Source organism: Muntiacus reevesi, chromosome 3 (assembly GCF_963930625.1).
Source record: "Muntiacus reevesi chromosome 3, mMunRee1.1, whole genome shotgun sequence".
NCBI lineage: Eukaryota > Metazoa > Chordata > Mammalia > Artiodactyla > Cervidae > Muntiacus > Muntiacus reevesi.
The window spans coordinates 264,633,469-264,650,220 of NC_089251.1; the positions used below are offsets into that span (position 1 = coordinate 264,633,469).

General features: G+C 40.2%; 1 protein-coding gene across 4 annotated transcripts in view; it reads right to left on the reverse strand.

The window, feature by feature from the left end:
- Positions 1-16,752, reverse strand: part of SAP130 (Sin3A associated protein 130) — a 75,477-nt gene that overhangs the window by 55,028 nt on the left and 3,697 nt on the right. For all 4 annotated transcript variants that reach the window (XM_065931988.1, XM_065931989.1, XM_065931986.1 and 1 more), the window contains 5 exons: positions 11,923-12,158; positions 11,056-11,214; positions 9,754-9,865; positions 7,134-7,258; positions 5,432-5,556 (listed from right to left, as the gene is read on the reverse strand). In XM_065931988.1, the coding sequence (XP_065788060.1) occupies positions 5,432-5,556; positions 7,134-7,258; positions 9,754-9,865; positions 11,056-11,214; positions 11,923-12,158 (757 nt within the window). The remainder of the gene's footprint in view (positions 1-5,431; positions 5,557-7,133; positions 7,259-9,753; positions 9,866-11,055; positions 11,215-11,922; positions 12,159-16,752) is intronic.

The following is a 16,752-nucleotide window of genomic DNA, read 5'->3' on the forward strand; positions in this document are numbered from 1 at the left end:
AGAAAAGAACTAGCACAGTATCTATTTAAAGATGGTGCAAGAAAAAAGGTGTATAGAAATGAGGATGTCCACTGTAAATGTTCTCACCAAGCAGATGGAAATTGTGCCAGGAATTAAGAAACTTAATGACATACCTGCTTCTATGAAATGAAAATACAAAGTAAAGACCTAAGAGCTTACTGGAAGTGATGACAAGACAACAAAAGAAAATAAAATAAAAGGGCAGCACTCGAGAGAGAACCAGAAAACAACATTCTGCTGTTTCAGGGATGAAGGCAAAATTAGTAGTCGAACTTGAGACACAATGCTGAAAGTTTGGTAAGGGACAGAAAAATCATGAGAAAAGTAAGCAGAATCAAGAGAGGAAAAAAATAGTTTAAAAGGGTTAGACAAGGAAGTCATGCAAAAAGATCCAACAAGCACATCATCAGATGTTCCTCCCCACCCCAAAAAATAGAACAAAATTGAATAAATATAAAAAGATACAACTCATGAAAACTTTCATAAATATAGTGTTATGGTGCAGATTAAAAAGGCACATCATGTTCCAGAACAAACTGATACGTAATGGTAATGGTGAAATTCAAAGACAAACAAGATTAAAAAAAAATCAGGCTATACACTACTTAGCTCTAGAAAGCAGAGGGAAAATATCTCATGAAAATACTCATGGGAAAAAATACAGAAACCAGGACTTCCCTGGTGGTCCAGTGGTTAAGAATCTGCCTGCCATTGCAGGAGAAACAGGTTCGATCTCTGGTTTGGGAAGACTGTAAATGCTGCAGGGCAACCAACCGCATATGCCACAACTACTGAGCTCACACTCTAGAGCCCATGAGCTATAACTGCTGAAGCCTGCATGCTCCAAAGCCTGTGTTCTGCAACAAGAAAACCCACAGCAATGAGAAGCCTGTGCACCCCAAGTAGCGAGTAGCCCCTGCTCGCCCCAACTAGAGAAAGTCCATGTGTAGCAATGAAGATCCAGTACAGCCAAAATGAATAAACAAATAAATAAAACTTAAAAGAAAAAATAACCCAGGAACCAAAAAAGTTCTTATCAGCCAAACTATTTTTTAAGTATAAGGATATCTGGGAAACAATTTAGAGCATGTGAAAATTCAAAATATTGCATCTATGAGCCCTTGCCGAAAGAGAATAAATTTTATTCAAGAAAGTGATGAAGAACAACAAAAAAATGATCAACGAACTGGCAGACAGGACTGAATTTATCTAACAGATGAAGACATACCACTTAAATTTCTTTGGAAATTTCCTTTCTTTTTCCAGTTCTTGAACTAATTTAATTATTTTTGGTTTATTGGATCTTTTAGAGTGCAGTAGAATTCAATGAAATCATCTGGGCCAGGTGATTTTCTGCGAGGTAGTGCTTTGAAATTTTCTATTTTTTTCTATGGAAATCGGTCTGTTTAAGCTTTCTGTCTCTAGAATTTAAATATTTATTTGGCTGCACCGGGTCTTAGCTACGGCACCTGGGACCTTCATTGTGTCATGTGAATCTTTCATTGCCTAGTTATGGCACACAGGCTCAATAGTTGTGGCGTACAGGTTTAGCTGCTCTGAGGGATGTGGGATCCTAGTTCCCTGCCCAGGGCTCAAACGTGCATCCCCTGCGTGGCAAGATGAATTTTTAACACTGGACCACCAGGGAAGTCCACCACCCATCTCTAGAATTTAAAGGGAATTAGACATTAGAATTGGTTTTACAAAAGGCAGAGGAACCAGAGATCAAACTGCCAACATCTGCTGGATAATTGAAAAAGCAAGAGAGTTTCAGAAAAACATCTATTTCTGCTTTATTGGCTATGCCAAAGCCTCTGACTGTGTGGATCACAATAAACAGTGAAAAATTCTGAAAAAGATGGGAATACCAGGCCACCTGACCTGCCTCCTGAGAAATCTGTATGCAGATCAGGAAGCAACACTTAGAACTGGACATGGAACAACAGACTGGTTCCAAATAGGTAAAGGAGTATGTCAAGGCTGTATATTGTCACCCTGCTTATTTAACTTATATACAGAGTACATATGAGAAACACTGGGCTGGAAGAAGACAAGCTGGAATCAAGATTGCCAGGAGAAATGTCAATAACCTCAGATATGCAGATGACACCACCCTTATGGCAGAAAGTGAAGATGAACTAAAAAGTCTCTTGATGAAAGTGAAAGAGGAGAGAGAAAAAGTTGGCTTAAAGCTCAACATTCAGAAAACTAAGATTATGGCATCTGGTCCCATCACTTCATGGGAAATAGATGGGGAAACAGTGGAAACAGTGTCAGACTTTATTTTGGGGGGCTCCAAAATCACTGCAGATGGTGATTGCAGCCATGAAATTAAAAGATGCTTACTCCTTGGAAGGAAAGTATGACCAACCTAGATAGCATATTAAAAAGCAGAGACATTACTTTGCCAACAAAGGTCCATCTGGTCAAGGCTATGGTTTTTCCAGTAGTCATGTATCGATGTGAGAGTTGGACTATAAAGAAAGCTGAGCCCAGAAGAATTGATGCTTTTGAACTGTGGTGTTGGAGAAGACTCTTGAGAGTCCCTTGACCTGCAAGGAGATCCAACCAATCTATCCTAAAGGAGATCAGTCTTGGGTGTTCACTGGACGGACTGATGCTGAGGCTGAAACTCCAATACTTTGGCCACCTCATGCAAAGAGTTGACTCATTGGAAAAGACCCTGATGCTGGGAGAGATTGGGGGCAGGAGGAGAAGGGGACGACAGAGAATGAGATGGTTGGATGGCATCACCGACTCGATGGACATGAGTTTGATAAACTCCGGGAGCTGGTGATGGACAGGGAGGCCTGGAGTGCTGCAGTTCATGGGGTCGCACAGAGTCGGACACGACTGAGGGACTGAACTGAACTGAGACATTAGAAATTTATCATAGTTATGGATCATTTAAACAGAAAAAAATCATCTGATTATTACAGTTTATGTCTGTTTAACTCCCTAGTGCATTTCTAATACCTAGAATACAGAGGGGGTACACAACAAATATTTGTTTTATGAGTGAAGAGATAGTGTTATATGCTGAAGATACATTTGACAAAGTTCAACATCCATTTTTTAAGTAAAAACACAATACAGTGAAAAAGACAGATAATTCAACATAGTTTAAAGAAAAAAATCTAACCCTAGTTTTTATTGTATACACATTTATACCCTGTGAATTTCATCACACCATCTGAATGTATTAATTTTTAAAAGGTACTATAAAGTTAACATGAATAACACATAGTCTGTTTTATGGTGGGCAATTATATCTCTTTGTACCTCAAACAATATAGTCTATTACCAAAAAGTAAAGTGTCTTCATTTTATTGAAGAGGGGACTAAGGATTAGATTAATTTTAAAACTTGCCTAAGGTTACACATGGAGAAGGAAATGGTAATCCACTCCAGTTTCTTGCCTGGAGAATCCCATGGACAGAGGAGCCTGGTGGGCTACGGTCCATGGGGTCACAAAGAGTCAGACAAGACTAAGTGACTAACACACAAGTCACTAGTAAATGACAGAACTAATGGTTAAAGTTAAGTCCTAGGCACTTTTCTGCATTTAAGTGTTACTTCTTCAGAGTTTTATTCCAGGCCCTCTTCTCATTATATTTATATTTATTCCCCCTGGATAGACTCAGTTACCTAAAGCTTCAACTATAGCCTGTGTTAATGATGTCAAAATCCTGTATCTCAGGCAAAGACATCTCTTCAATAACCTGTTGCCACAGCCAGTTGATTATTTCACAGATAAACTCAGTATCCCAAAACTCAACCTTCTCTCTAAAATCTGCTTTCTTTCCCTTGCCTGCTTTTCATTTACTTGGTCAAACAAGGAAGAAACCAAGAAGGCATCTTGGACTGTTTGCAACCGATAGACAAGGCTTACAGATGGTCTCTAGTTCTTGACAGCTCTGCTCTACGCGTCCACTACCCCTTCTTTTGTTCAGCGAATCACTTTTTGTTTACACTGCCAAAAGCCCCTTCCCTGGTACCCACAAAAGCAATGGCAAGAATCAAGAAAGACCACTAGAATTCTGCACGCTCCAAGAAGATTCACCCCACTGCCTTCCCCCATGGCCCTCCAAGCAAACTAATGGTGAAGGCTGTGAGGACAAATAACATCGTATCTTATTCCTACTGAGTCATTAACAAAAAGCACTGGTAACCATCCCTCACTGACCAGACTCTTTCCCTGTATGGCTTGTAAATCAACTGTATTCTCTTCATTTTTCAAACATTCAATCTTTCCGCTATACCCTCTGGACTCACAATCAGTCTTTAGCGAAATCCCCTACATCCTCAACCTCTTCTGTGAATATATCCACTATCTTCCTGCCCTAATGAATTTTGGTTTTCCCTCTATAACACTGCCTCCCTCAACAGACCTCTCAACTGGGAGCCATTTTCTCTCTCAAAAACTTCTTCTTCATCCATGCTTTCTTCCTAAATTTTATCATCCAGAACTCTTCCCTGGACCCCAAATTCATATATTAACCTTTCTCAACATCTCCACTTGGGGGGCTCAGAAGTCATCAGCACAACCTTAAAATGCCCCAAATCAAAATCTGGAATTCCTGCCCCAAACCTACTCCTCACATTGTTCCTCATCTCAAGTTAAGGCAATTCCACTCTCCCAGCTGCAAAGCCAACCAGTGCTGGCATAATCCTGACTGTTCTCATTCTCCCAAAACCCCATACGTTAATTCCTCAGAAACCCTCTTGACTACCTGCAAAATTCCTTCCAGAATCTTACTGTGTCTTCTCACCTCCAACGCTTCTCTCTCTGGATCCCTGCCATCCCCTTATAAATAATGTTTCTAACTTGGCCTCCTCACAGCCTGCTCTCTCCAGCAGCCAGGCTGATCCAGCTAGTTCAGATTAGTGATGCTTTCCTCCAACCTCTGCTAAGGCTTCCCTTTAAACACACTCCTGTCTTAAAAGGGCATTTGCTTTTACTGTTCCCACTGCCTAGAACACTCTTATCCCAGACATCCAGAGGGCTCATTTACCCTATCTTTCCATTTTCTGTTCAAATGTATCCTTATCAACAAAGCCCTCCCTGATTACCTTATATGAAATAGTAAGCCCCCTGCACTGCCTACCTGTCACTCCAAGTCCCATTTGCCTTACCTAATTTTTCCCTAGAGCACTCTCTGCCACCTAAAAAAACACGTATCTTTCAATTGCATGTCTCCAGTCATAGTTTCAGAAAGAGAAACTCTATGAGGGCAGGAATCTCTTTTTATTTGTTCATGGCTTTAACTTCAGTATGTAGAACACTACATGGTTCATTAAAAAAAAAGCACTCAATAAATATTGAGTCCAATGAAGGAATGAAAGAAGGAAAAGAGGAGGTAAGAAGGGAAGATGACAAGATGGCTGATCTCCAGATCCCCACATATACCTAAGTGTGGAGTCAGTGGCATGGGCTGCTGTCGTAGTAATGACCGGAGACTGCGCTCTGGTGGCTGACACGGTTGCCACCACCGCCGGAGGGATGGTATTAGAGGTGGTCACAGGCGGGCGAGACTACCAAGAGAAGAGAAAAAAATACTTCACTTAAAAGGCGAAATCAAGTATGCCAGGTACTACAAGTATAATGTGAAACCTGGGCCTCTAAATAAGTATGTTTATATCCAAATGAAAGTAAACTCTAACCATTCTCATTAAGGAACTCTTTTTAGACAGGTTGTTAGAAGGCGAAGAGTCAGAATTGTCCAAAAAACCCAATTCTGACTGGACAGTACACAAGTCCCTCCTTTTCAAATATGACTAGATTCAAAATTCTGTCCTACTATTAGCACAAACTGGAAGCTAACCCTTCAGCTCTAGTTACCACAGATCTGTTGCTGGTCTGAGAGCAGACACTTTTCGTGACTATACAATCCTTCACAGAACTGGATGGAACTGCTGGCTCTCATGCTAAAAAAGCGAATACCTGGAAACAGCATTCTTTACCCGAGGAAGATGCAGGGTCCCAGACGCTTTCGTGTGGATATACTTCCCTTACTCCTACGTCCGTGTGTCAGATCTTCACCTGCAAACTAATTGCACACCGGGCTGCCCTGGCTTGTCTGCTGTCAGTTCCTCAATCATCTCGGCTCTAGAGCAGTCCGTCTTTCCCGATCCTGACACATGCAGGTAACTGTGCGCACACTGCCATTCTTGCTCTGTCCTCACCTGCAGACCTGTGCCCACCGCACTGCTCCTACAGTCTGCCGTCTCACACTAGGTCTGCTGTACTGTCTTCCTCACGAGCGAGCTCCTGACCTTGGTTCTCTTTTCTCCAATCCTTTCTAACGTTATCTTCTGAGGCCCTAATCTAGTCTCGAAATGTGTTTTATTAGCCAGCAAGATCTTTTTGTTTTAATGTGAAAGCTCTAGGCTAGGTATAGCTTACCCAGCCTTCTAATCAGCAGTTTCCCGTATTATCTTAAAGCTGTTTCACACATGCTACCAGCCTTGCCCCTAAAGGCACTGAACTTCCATGTTCTGTATATAGTTCAGCCAGGTTAGATTTTCAGAGATATTTCTTTGATCATATACCACTGTATTTAAAAAATGCAGTAGCTCTCTACCGTGTAAAAAACCAAGTTCACACTCTGTCTTAGAGTCTCAAATTTAGAGACATGGTACCACACAGTAACATGTTATACTTCAGTAGTACTGAGGCCACAGATTTCCTTGAAAAAAGTGGAAAAGCATGGACTGTCTTCTTCAAAACACATACCTACGTGCATAAAAAGGTGCTTAAACCTTACAGGTTCACATACCCCTTTCCAAACTAGAACTACTTAGTTCTCACCAGCGTTTACTCCACACTGTGCACACCAAGCGCCAGCTTTCTTGCCTTGTTCGGAACGCTGCTTGCTTCACTCCCTCTTCACGTCTCTGAATCCCCACCGCCACACCCACCCCAGCAAAAGGCCTGGCCTCCCCACCGCTCTCCTAAATTCTCACAGCAGACCACATGACACTTCTCTACATCCTGGCGACTAGACCGGAAGTCCCTCAAGGTTTAAGAACTCGGGAAGTGCCCCGCAGAGCGAATAGCTCGGAGCAGGCCCCTAGCACTTGCTGGCTGCCCGCCCGCGGCCCCGGCGTGCCTGGATGGGCTGGTGGATGATATGTTGCACTGCCGGCTGAGCTGCAGCGGCGTTCGGCAGCTGCGAGGTGGGTCTCAGGACCGTGGTCACTTTAGAACTGGACATCACTGCAGCAGCAGCTGCACCTGGAAAAAGAGCATGTTTTCATTAGTGTGACTTCTGGGCTCACAATTTAAACAGCTGCAATTATATTCCCTATAAGCTCAGTATGTCAGTATTTAGCTTGAGTGTTTTATGTGTATTTCCCATTTCAACACATAGAAATTAAGAAATTAAGAAAACATGCACTCAAGGGCTGAGATTGAGATTAATAATCTGTATTGCTTCTTCAAGGATGTTCTTTAATGAAACTGGCTTTTTGTTTGTAACTACAAGTATACATCAATGAGGCACAACATAGTGCTGTTACCTTGATTCAGGCCGAGGCTTCAGCAGTTAAACCACCAGACAGTTGCACTCACCTGCACCACCACTGCCTTTGCACCATCAGTGCCCATATCAGCACCGAGAAAAGGGCACAGGTATTAGTTTCGACCTCACCAGACTCCCCTGCAGTATCTGAACCTCATTCTGAGAACCACTAAGGTATGTTAAGAGAGATCATCCACTACCAGGTTTTGCCAAAATAATTTTATCCTCTCTCACAGAAGGTGACAATTTCTGAGCAAGTAGTTGAAAACTCTCACTAAACTTAATATTGTACAAACTATTAGAATGTAATTTTAAGAACAAATTCAGTTTATTGCCATATGAACAAAGAGATTTGAGCAACCATTTCCACTAAACTTCAAAAATGCCAGTATTAACATTTGTGAGTTATCTATTAAAAATGAAGACCATGTTTAGGTACTCTTTTGCCCCCTTCTGATGCCTATGTCAGAAGCTTTCTCTATCTCCTTTATACTTTAATAAAACTTTATTACACAAAAGCTCTGAGTGATCCAGCCTCGTCTCTGGCCCCGGATTGAATTCATCTCCTCTGGAGGCCAAGAATCCCGCGTCTCATCGTTCAGCAACAACCTTTCATCTTGGGGGCTCATCCGGGATCCTTCAGGGCAAGATGGGCCTGACAATCTATGTGAGCCTACTTCTGCTGACTCCAGAAATCCTGAGTCTGCCGTTTGATCCTCAAGACAATGCCTTCCTGTCCTGGGCTCACTCCTATGCTGCATTCCACAATCGGTCTAACTGCTGGGTCTGCGGAGCACTCCCCTCTTCATCAGTGAAAGGTGTCCTATGGTGGACATCTCCACTTCAAGGAAAGGACTTTCTCCAAGTCTGCAAATACCTTCAACAATTGCATGTGATGCCTCTTCTTAAAGTGATGACATCTAACAACCTTAAGATGGACTGATGTAACTATGGACATAATGTGACTTTTCATTTTGATTTTAACTTGGTTTAATGACTATTTTGCCTTACATCTGTAACTGTATAATGGGGTTTTCTAACTGTCTAAAAGCTTTTAATTTACCAATAGTTGTCCGAGCTCCTATGAGCCTCCTCCAACTATTACTTGGAGCCCCTGGATCAGACATCCTCACTATGAGGATTAGGAGAATATGCTGCCTCACCAATTTAGGGACAACGCCCCTTGTCAGCTCGGAAGCAGTTATAGAATGAGAACGACGCCCCTTTTCCCTAGGCAACATAATTCTCCTAAAAGAAAAGGGGGGAATGAGAGAGTCATTTCCTAGGCAGGTTGATAAGAAGTCTAGGGGTCCCCAAGGAGAGAGAGGTCTGGGATATTCAAGGAGGAAGAAAGGACAAACTTTTTTACTTTTTTTCCTCTACATTCCTTAGGATTATATAACAATAATGTATCCTGCCTGAGGACAGTCTCTGGATTAAACCCTCTGGCTAATTCTGTTATCTTAAAATGTAAATTATGGGAGTGGGTCTGGTCTTTACAAGGATGTATCCTGCCTGAGGACAATCTTTGGATTAAACCTTCTGGCCAACTCTGTTATCTTAAAATGTAAATTATGGGAGTGGGTCTGGTGAGGTCTTTGCAACCTCCAGACATTCTTTAGATTCATTGGAGAGTATATAACTCCATTGCTAACACTAGCAAAGGGGTACTCTTTTGCCCCCTTCTGATGCCTATGTCAGAAGCTTTCTCTATTTCCTTTATACTTTAATAAAACTTTATTACACACACACACACACACACACACACACACACAAAATGAAGACCATGTTTAGATTACCATAGTTTTTAGGAGCTCCTCATTACTAAAGGACAATTTTTAGATCATACTAAAAATTTGAATTGCTTTAAGTTTACACACAGACACATACTTCTTATTACAACTATAATAAGCAACTATTAGTGAAGTGAAGTCGCTCAGTCGTATCCGACTCTTTGCGACCCCATGGACTGTAGCCTACCAGGCTCTGTCCATGGGATTTTCCAGGCAAGAATACTGGAGTGGGTTGCCATTTCCTTCTCCAATGCAACTATTAGGCCATGCTAAAAATGTGCATTTATCTAAGTTTATTTTTCCTGTCCTGCAGCTTCAAAAAGCTCATTCTGGATATGCTTTGTGTTACTGTATCTTTTACCAAATGTATACCTGTCATTGCATTTCAAGAGTTTGAACAAAACATGCAGCCTTACCTCGAGGTAAATGAGAAGCTCCAATGTGAAGAGGGGGCCCAGGAGCATTGCTGCGGATGATAGACATCTGTACGTTTGTGGTCATGATGTGATGCAGGTTACTGGGATGTCCCTTCAAAAAATAGGATGGAATGTTATTTCCAAGTGTCTGGTTTTAGCCATAAGTGCTTAGGCACTGCTTCTAGGAAGCCAGTTGCCTCTCAATGTGGGCTGGGTTGTTCCTTATAGATAGTGAGCACCCCAAGGGGCAGGACATTCAGCTTTCCTTATACAGCATACCGCACGATGACCTGCGCCAGCAGGCATGTGGTGACAGGGAGGACCCATCAGCTGCCTTGGGTCGAGCTACTGCTACATCCCTGTCACTGATGACACATGTGACTGAGGCCCTGCAGACACCCACATTTTCAGCAGTAGTCTCTCACCCTTGTTTTCTCTTATCTTGGCCAACAGCTTACTTCTTCTTACTCTATTTCCTTTGCATGCCACTACATTCACACATTCTTTATGCCGGCCAGGATTTCCAAGTAAATTTAGTCAATATCCAATGGGCATCCCCCTGCGAGTTCTTCAGCTCACCCCGCAGTGTCCCTTCCTCACACTCGCCCAACCCTGACGCCAGTGCTTCTCAGGTGGACGTTTCAACACTTCTGGGAGTATTCAGCAGTATGACAAAATGAAAAAACAGTGCATCTTTTTGGAACACCAATTTTTTTCTTGTAAACTTTAAGGAGAAGTTCTGAGATTCAGTTTTCACTGGTAAGTAATTTAAAATATTTAAAGAAATAAAACACATATTATGGAGGAGGATTACAATTTAAAAAATGAAGCTAAATACGAGACTTTAAAATAAATGTTCACGACTGGTAGGCTGCTGAGGGAACCTGCCAGTTGCCCAAAAGATACACATTACTCTGTCCAGAGAATAACCTAGAGAGGCACTCCTACTGTGAGGCTGCTCTTAACCCACTAGAATTCTGTACCTATAAACCAAGCACAACTGGATTCTGAGCTCAAAGTCACGGGCTGTCTTATCTAGGTTTGTTTCTCACACTGTGGGTGGAGCCTCGCACACAGCAGATCCTCAATATATATGGGCTAAATGACAAGCCCACTATGTATGTTGGTCTTACTCCCTATGCCATCCCTCTCTGTCAACTCTATTCTTGACCCCTTGCAGATACTGTGACTAGTTAATTTTTTAATTTAGTCCAGTGCCCAACATACTGCTGGCATTCAATAAATAGTGATCAACAGTTTGGCATCTCAGTTTGAAAATCAGCAAATTAAGAGGAAAAAAACCTGTTGTCCACTGATTGTTGCCACAGGAATGGCTGAAGCTTGAGGGATGCTACTCTCCATGGTAACGGTAACCTGCCCTGGAACCTTGGGGGGGAGTGACAAGGTAGAAGGTGGAGCAGGAGCAATGGGACGGCTAGGCATGGTGGGCTTCGGGGGCGGCTGCAAACAGAAAACCACAGGAAACATATCAATAGCTTTTTACTAGTGATGCATTTCATTCTATATACGTACACAAATCAAACCTGGAGAATGCCAGGAAAGATGCCAGAGGCCTTGTATATTTTCTCTCTTAGCATCACAGTCTTTCCATGGAAGTACTACCATTTCCATTTTACAGATGTGCAAACATACAAAGCAAGGCTAAGTTCCTTGCTCAAAGCCACACAGACAGTAAAAACAAGAAACAGGAATAAAGCCCAGATCTGTATGGCTCACAGCCCACATACTTTCTTCTATACTGTGCTGCCTCCCCAAGTCTGGGTGGAAGTAAACAAAACTCCCAGTAACTAAAACATATCCACAAGGTAATACACACAAGGCGATGTTCTCAGGTATCCAAAAATTAGCAAATAAAATCTTGGAGAAGAATGCCACTCCAAGATAAAAGGTACACTAGTACACCCACAACTTTTGAATGAAATCTATGTCAATATGGATACTGGAAAAGATCCTGTGATGCCAACTGCCCAGCGGCACAGGACTAGGTACTGCAGAAGAGCGAAACTCTGTTACAGACAGGAGCTGGACTGATGGGTCAACAAGAGAAAGCTACGATCCCAGGATCTAGCCTGACTTTGCGAGCACTGTCAGAAATACTAGCCAGTCTTTAGCTGCGGTTCAGTGTGACACTTTAAGCCTCTCCATTACCTTCATCAGTCCTTCCGAAAATGACAGTGGCACTGCTGGCGTCAGATGTGCTGGTGGGGCTGCCACTGTGACGGGTGTGCCCGAGGCGACAGCATGGTGCGTAGACAACATCTGCACCTGTGGGTAGGGCCTTACCACAACAGGCTCCTGCTTCTCTTCACGGGGCTGCAGGGAGCTGCTGGAACCCACATGCTCCCGGGCAGCGACTTCAGCATCTCGACTAGACTCATCATTGACTAGCGAAGACACGAACGAAAAACAGTGAGCTCACGTAGCTGAAACTGTGATACGAGACCTAAGACAGTTTCATTTAAAACATTTATTTAAAAAGTTATAAAAACTTAATATTAAAAAGATTACTTTAGTTCTTAAGTCTAAGAACATACAATATTTCAAAACAAATTTCTCAGTCCATATCCCTACAGAGTGAACAAGTAAAGCTCTATTGTTACTACAGTGCATGTACTCTTTGAGATTCAACAATTCCACTTGTAGGGATGTATCTTATAGATACAGAGCATATGTATAAAATGAGTTAGGTATAAGTTATTTGTTTCAACATTTTTATACCAGGAAAGGAATTGAAAAAACCTACAAGTCCATCAACAGTGGTCTGGTTATATAAATTATCGCATACTCACACACTAGACTAGCATGCAAATATAAGAACAAAGCAGGAAAATGTTTTAGGTACTTTCATGGAAAAAATGTATAATATCTATTATGAAAAAGATATATACAAATAGCCAGGTATAGCACAGAGAAAAAATACACACAAACATAAACACATTTCTATTTGAACAGTGATAATGTATCTCCAAATCACCTTGGTTGCCTGAAGGGAAAGAAAGAGATGAGTGGGGGACAGGGAGAAGAGATACTTTTTAGTGTATACTCTTTTCCTTTTGGAATTTTGGACCATGAGAGCTTGTAACGTATTTAAAAGTTAAAAAAAAAATCAAGGAACTAATGTAAATGAAAGAGGAGAGACTGTGAAAATATTAATTTGCACTATCATTTTCCTAAAACAATGCTATTTTTCTGAATATAAAGATTACACTTAAAAATTTTTTTTAAATTATTTGGAAAACTATACAGAAAGTAAAACTGCTCCCAAAGTCTCCCCCAAAAGCACCAAGTTACTATTTTGGTAAAACCTCAGATACTTCTCGGCTCTTTAATTTTAGGTAGGTTTTTATTTATTTTTGGTGTGCCGCACGGCATGTGGGATATTAGTTCCCTAAGCAGTGACTGAACCTGTGAACCCTGTAGTGGAAAACAGATCTTAGGCACTGGGCTGCCAAGGAAGTCCTTATTTAACTATAACCTTCATAAAACAAGTGCACAAACATTAATTTTATAGCTTAGTGAACTTTCACAAACTGAATACACTTGAGTTACCAGCACCTAGATCAATCCGCAGAATACTACTGGTTCCCCCGAAACCCTCCGTTCAGCCTGAATCCAGGCACTGCTCCTCCCAATGATACTCATTACGCTAACTTCTAACACTGCAGGGTACTGCTATCTCAGTTCTGAGCTCTACATGAACACACTTATGCCAAATGCACCAGGCTGCGTCCTGCCTCTCTCACTTACAGGCATGAGGCGTCATCCATGTTACTCCATGCAGCTGCAGACCTTTCATCCTCAGTACAGTATAGCAATTCTTGAATAAATCACAAATTATCCATCTTACTGTCAGCAGGCAGTTTCACTTTCACTATTTATGAATAGGAGTGCTTGGAATATTCATGTACATTTTTTGGTGAACATTCATACCATTTCTATTAAATACATATATATACCGAAGAGAGAAATCACTGACTAATAGATATATACTGTATCATTTTAAAAGGGCTAAATGGAATTCCACTGCATAGTTGTACTATACTTTTTTAAACCATTATATCACAGATGAGCTTTTAAGTTATTTCCAAATTTCTGCTATTATCAACGACTATGAAATAAAAAACCACATGCACTCTGAGTCCTTGTTCGATGACCTGCTCAGGAAAAAATTAGAAATTTTTTTCTTGGAAAAATGTGCTCAGAGAAAAGACGAAAGTATATCTTATATTTTGTTATATATTGATTTTTCTCCTAGCTCATTCAAATTTTTAAAAATTTTGATTTTTAAAATCACTTTATTGAGGTATAATTTGCATACAATAAAACAGCTATTCTAAGAGAATTCAAATTTTTTTTTTTTTTTTTTAACATTCTCACCAACATCTGGTAGCACTAGCGGTAAAGAACCCAGCTGCCAATGGAGGAGATGTAAGAGACAAGGGTTTGATCCCTGGGTCGGAAGATCCCCTGGAGAAAGGCATGGCAACCCACCCTAGTATTCATGCCTGGGAAATCCTACAGGCGGAGGAGCCTGGCAGACTACAGTCCATAGGGTCGCAAAGAGTCAGACACAACTGAAGCGATTTAGCACGCATTCACCAACAAATTGGCAGGTTGGTTAGGTCAAACAGTAAACTTTATACGAAACTGTCAAATTACTTTCCAAAGTGGTTGACTCATCTTATGTTTCCACCAACAGCGTATTAGTGGTCCAGTTGCTCCTCATCCTCACCAATTCTTGATATGCAGACCTTCTAGTGGGTGTGTATTGGGTATCTTATTGTGGTTTTAATTAACATTTCCATGGTGACTAGTAATGTTGAAGCTCTTTTTATATGAACACAGGTCATATTTCACAAAGAGAAATAAATATATGTTCATATCTCTAGATCTTTTTTAATCAATCGGCCTTACTGAGGTATAATTTACATATAAAATTTACTATTTTGTTCTATAAAATTAAATGTACATAAACATATTCAGTATTGTAATCACAACACAATCACGACATAGAACATTGCCTATTACTCTAACAAGTTCATTCATGACCCTTTGCAGTCAGTTCCCGCCCCTCCCATCCCTACTCCTTAGAAAACACAGATCTGCATTCTATCACTATTGTTTGGTCTCTTCTGGAATTTCACAATACAATAAGTGATCCTTTCGGTCTGGCTTCTTTCTCTCAATAAAATGCTTCTGACGCTCCTCCATTTTATTACATGTAATGCTAGTTTGCTTCTTTTTATTATTGAGTATAATTCTACTGTATGGATTAAACCACACTTTGCTCATCCAGTCACCAGTTGATAAAATCTGGGTTCTTTCCAGTGTTTGGCTATCATGAATAAGGTTTCTATGAACCATTGAGGAAGTCATTGTATGTGTGACACACAATTTCATTTATCTTGGGTAAATACCTACGAATGAGATTGCTGGGTTGTATGGTAAGCTCTTGTTTAATTTTTTAAGACACTGTATCAAACTGTTTTCCAAAGTGGCTAGATTATTTTGCATTCCCACCAATGTATGGATTCTACTTGCTCCACAAACATGTCAAAACTTGCTATCGTCAGTCTTTTTTAGTCATTCTGGTGGGTGTACAGTAGTTTCTTACTATTGTTTTTAATTTGCACTGCCCTGGGATTAATACAGTTTAATTTTCTTAATGTGTTTACCTGGCTTTTATACAGCATCTTTGATTAAGGGTCTATTCAAATATTTTGCCCATTAAAAAAACCAAACCGGCTGTTTGTCTTTTTGCTTTTGTGTTAAGTTTTTAACATATTCGGGATATAAGTCCTCTGTTGATACATCTATCACAAATGTCCTCTCTCATTTGCTGGCTTGCCTTTTTATTTTACTTAATGATGTCTTTTGCAGAGCAGTCATTTTAGTATAATGCATTAGTTGTCTCCTTTATAATCAGCATTTTTTGTGCCCTAAGCAATTTTTACTTACTCCAAAGTAACAAGTAGTTTCTTCTATGTTTTCTTTTACAAATTTTAAGTTTTATATTTAAGTTCACAATTACACATTGAGTTAATTTATATGCATGGTGGACACAGAGGGCAAGGTTCATTTTTTTCTCATATGAATATTCTAGTGTTCTAATACTATTTCGTCAATACCCTATTGAACTCTCTATGTAGTTTTATAAAAAATCAATTAACCATTATGTGGTTAATAAACCATTGTGGTTTATTTCTGGATCCTCTAGTTAGTTCCAATGATCCAGTGATTTATGCCAATTTAACAATGTCTTCATTAGTACAGCTTTATACCAAGTCTTGAAATAAGGCAGCAGATAAAAGGCAACTTTCCTCTTTTTTGTCCAAATTGCTTTGGCCATTCTAGGTCCTTTGGTTTCTACATAAATTTTAGATTCAGCTGTCAGTGTTTAGAAAAGTACCTGAAGTGAATTTGATTAGGATTTATATGAATCTACAGGTCCCTCTGGGTAAAGGAAAATACTGAGTTTTCCAATCTATAAACATGACAGATCTTTTCATTTACCTAGATCATTAATTCCTCTCAGCAATGTTTTACATAGTTTTCTAACCCCAGGTCATACACATATTATGTTAACTTATTCCTAAGTATTTTTTAGGTTTTTTTAATGCCATTGTAAATGACATTTTAAAAATTTCGCTGTTCATTACTAGTATTTAAAAATATAACTGATTTCTGTACACTGAACTTTTATCTTGCAACTTTACTAATTTCACTTATTAGTTCTAACAGCTTTTAAAAACATTCTTTAGTATTTTTTGTATATATGATGATTGTGAATAAAGACCACTTTACTTGTCTTTCCATTTTCAATTGATTTTTTAACCTTCCTGACTACCCAAACAGATTTTCCTCTAAGTAAAATTTTAAAGAAAATGGACAATTTCATAACTTTCTCCCAAACCTATTTGTCCAGGAAGACTTTGATTTTTAACACTTTCATTAAGTGTTAAACACTGATCATTTTCC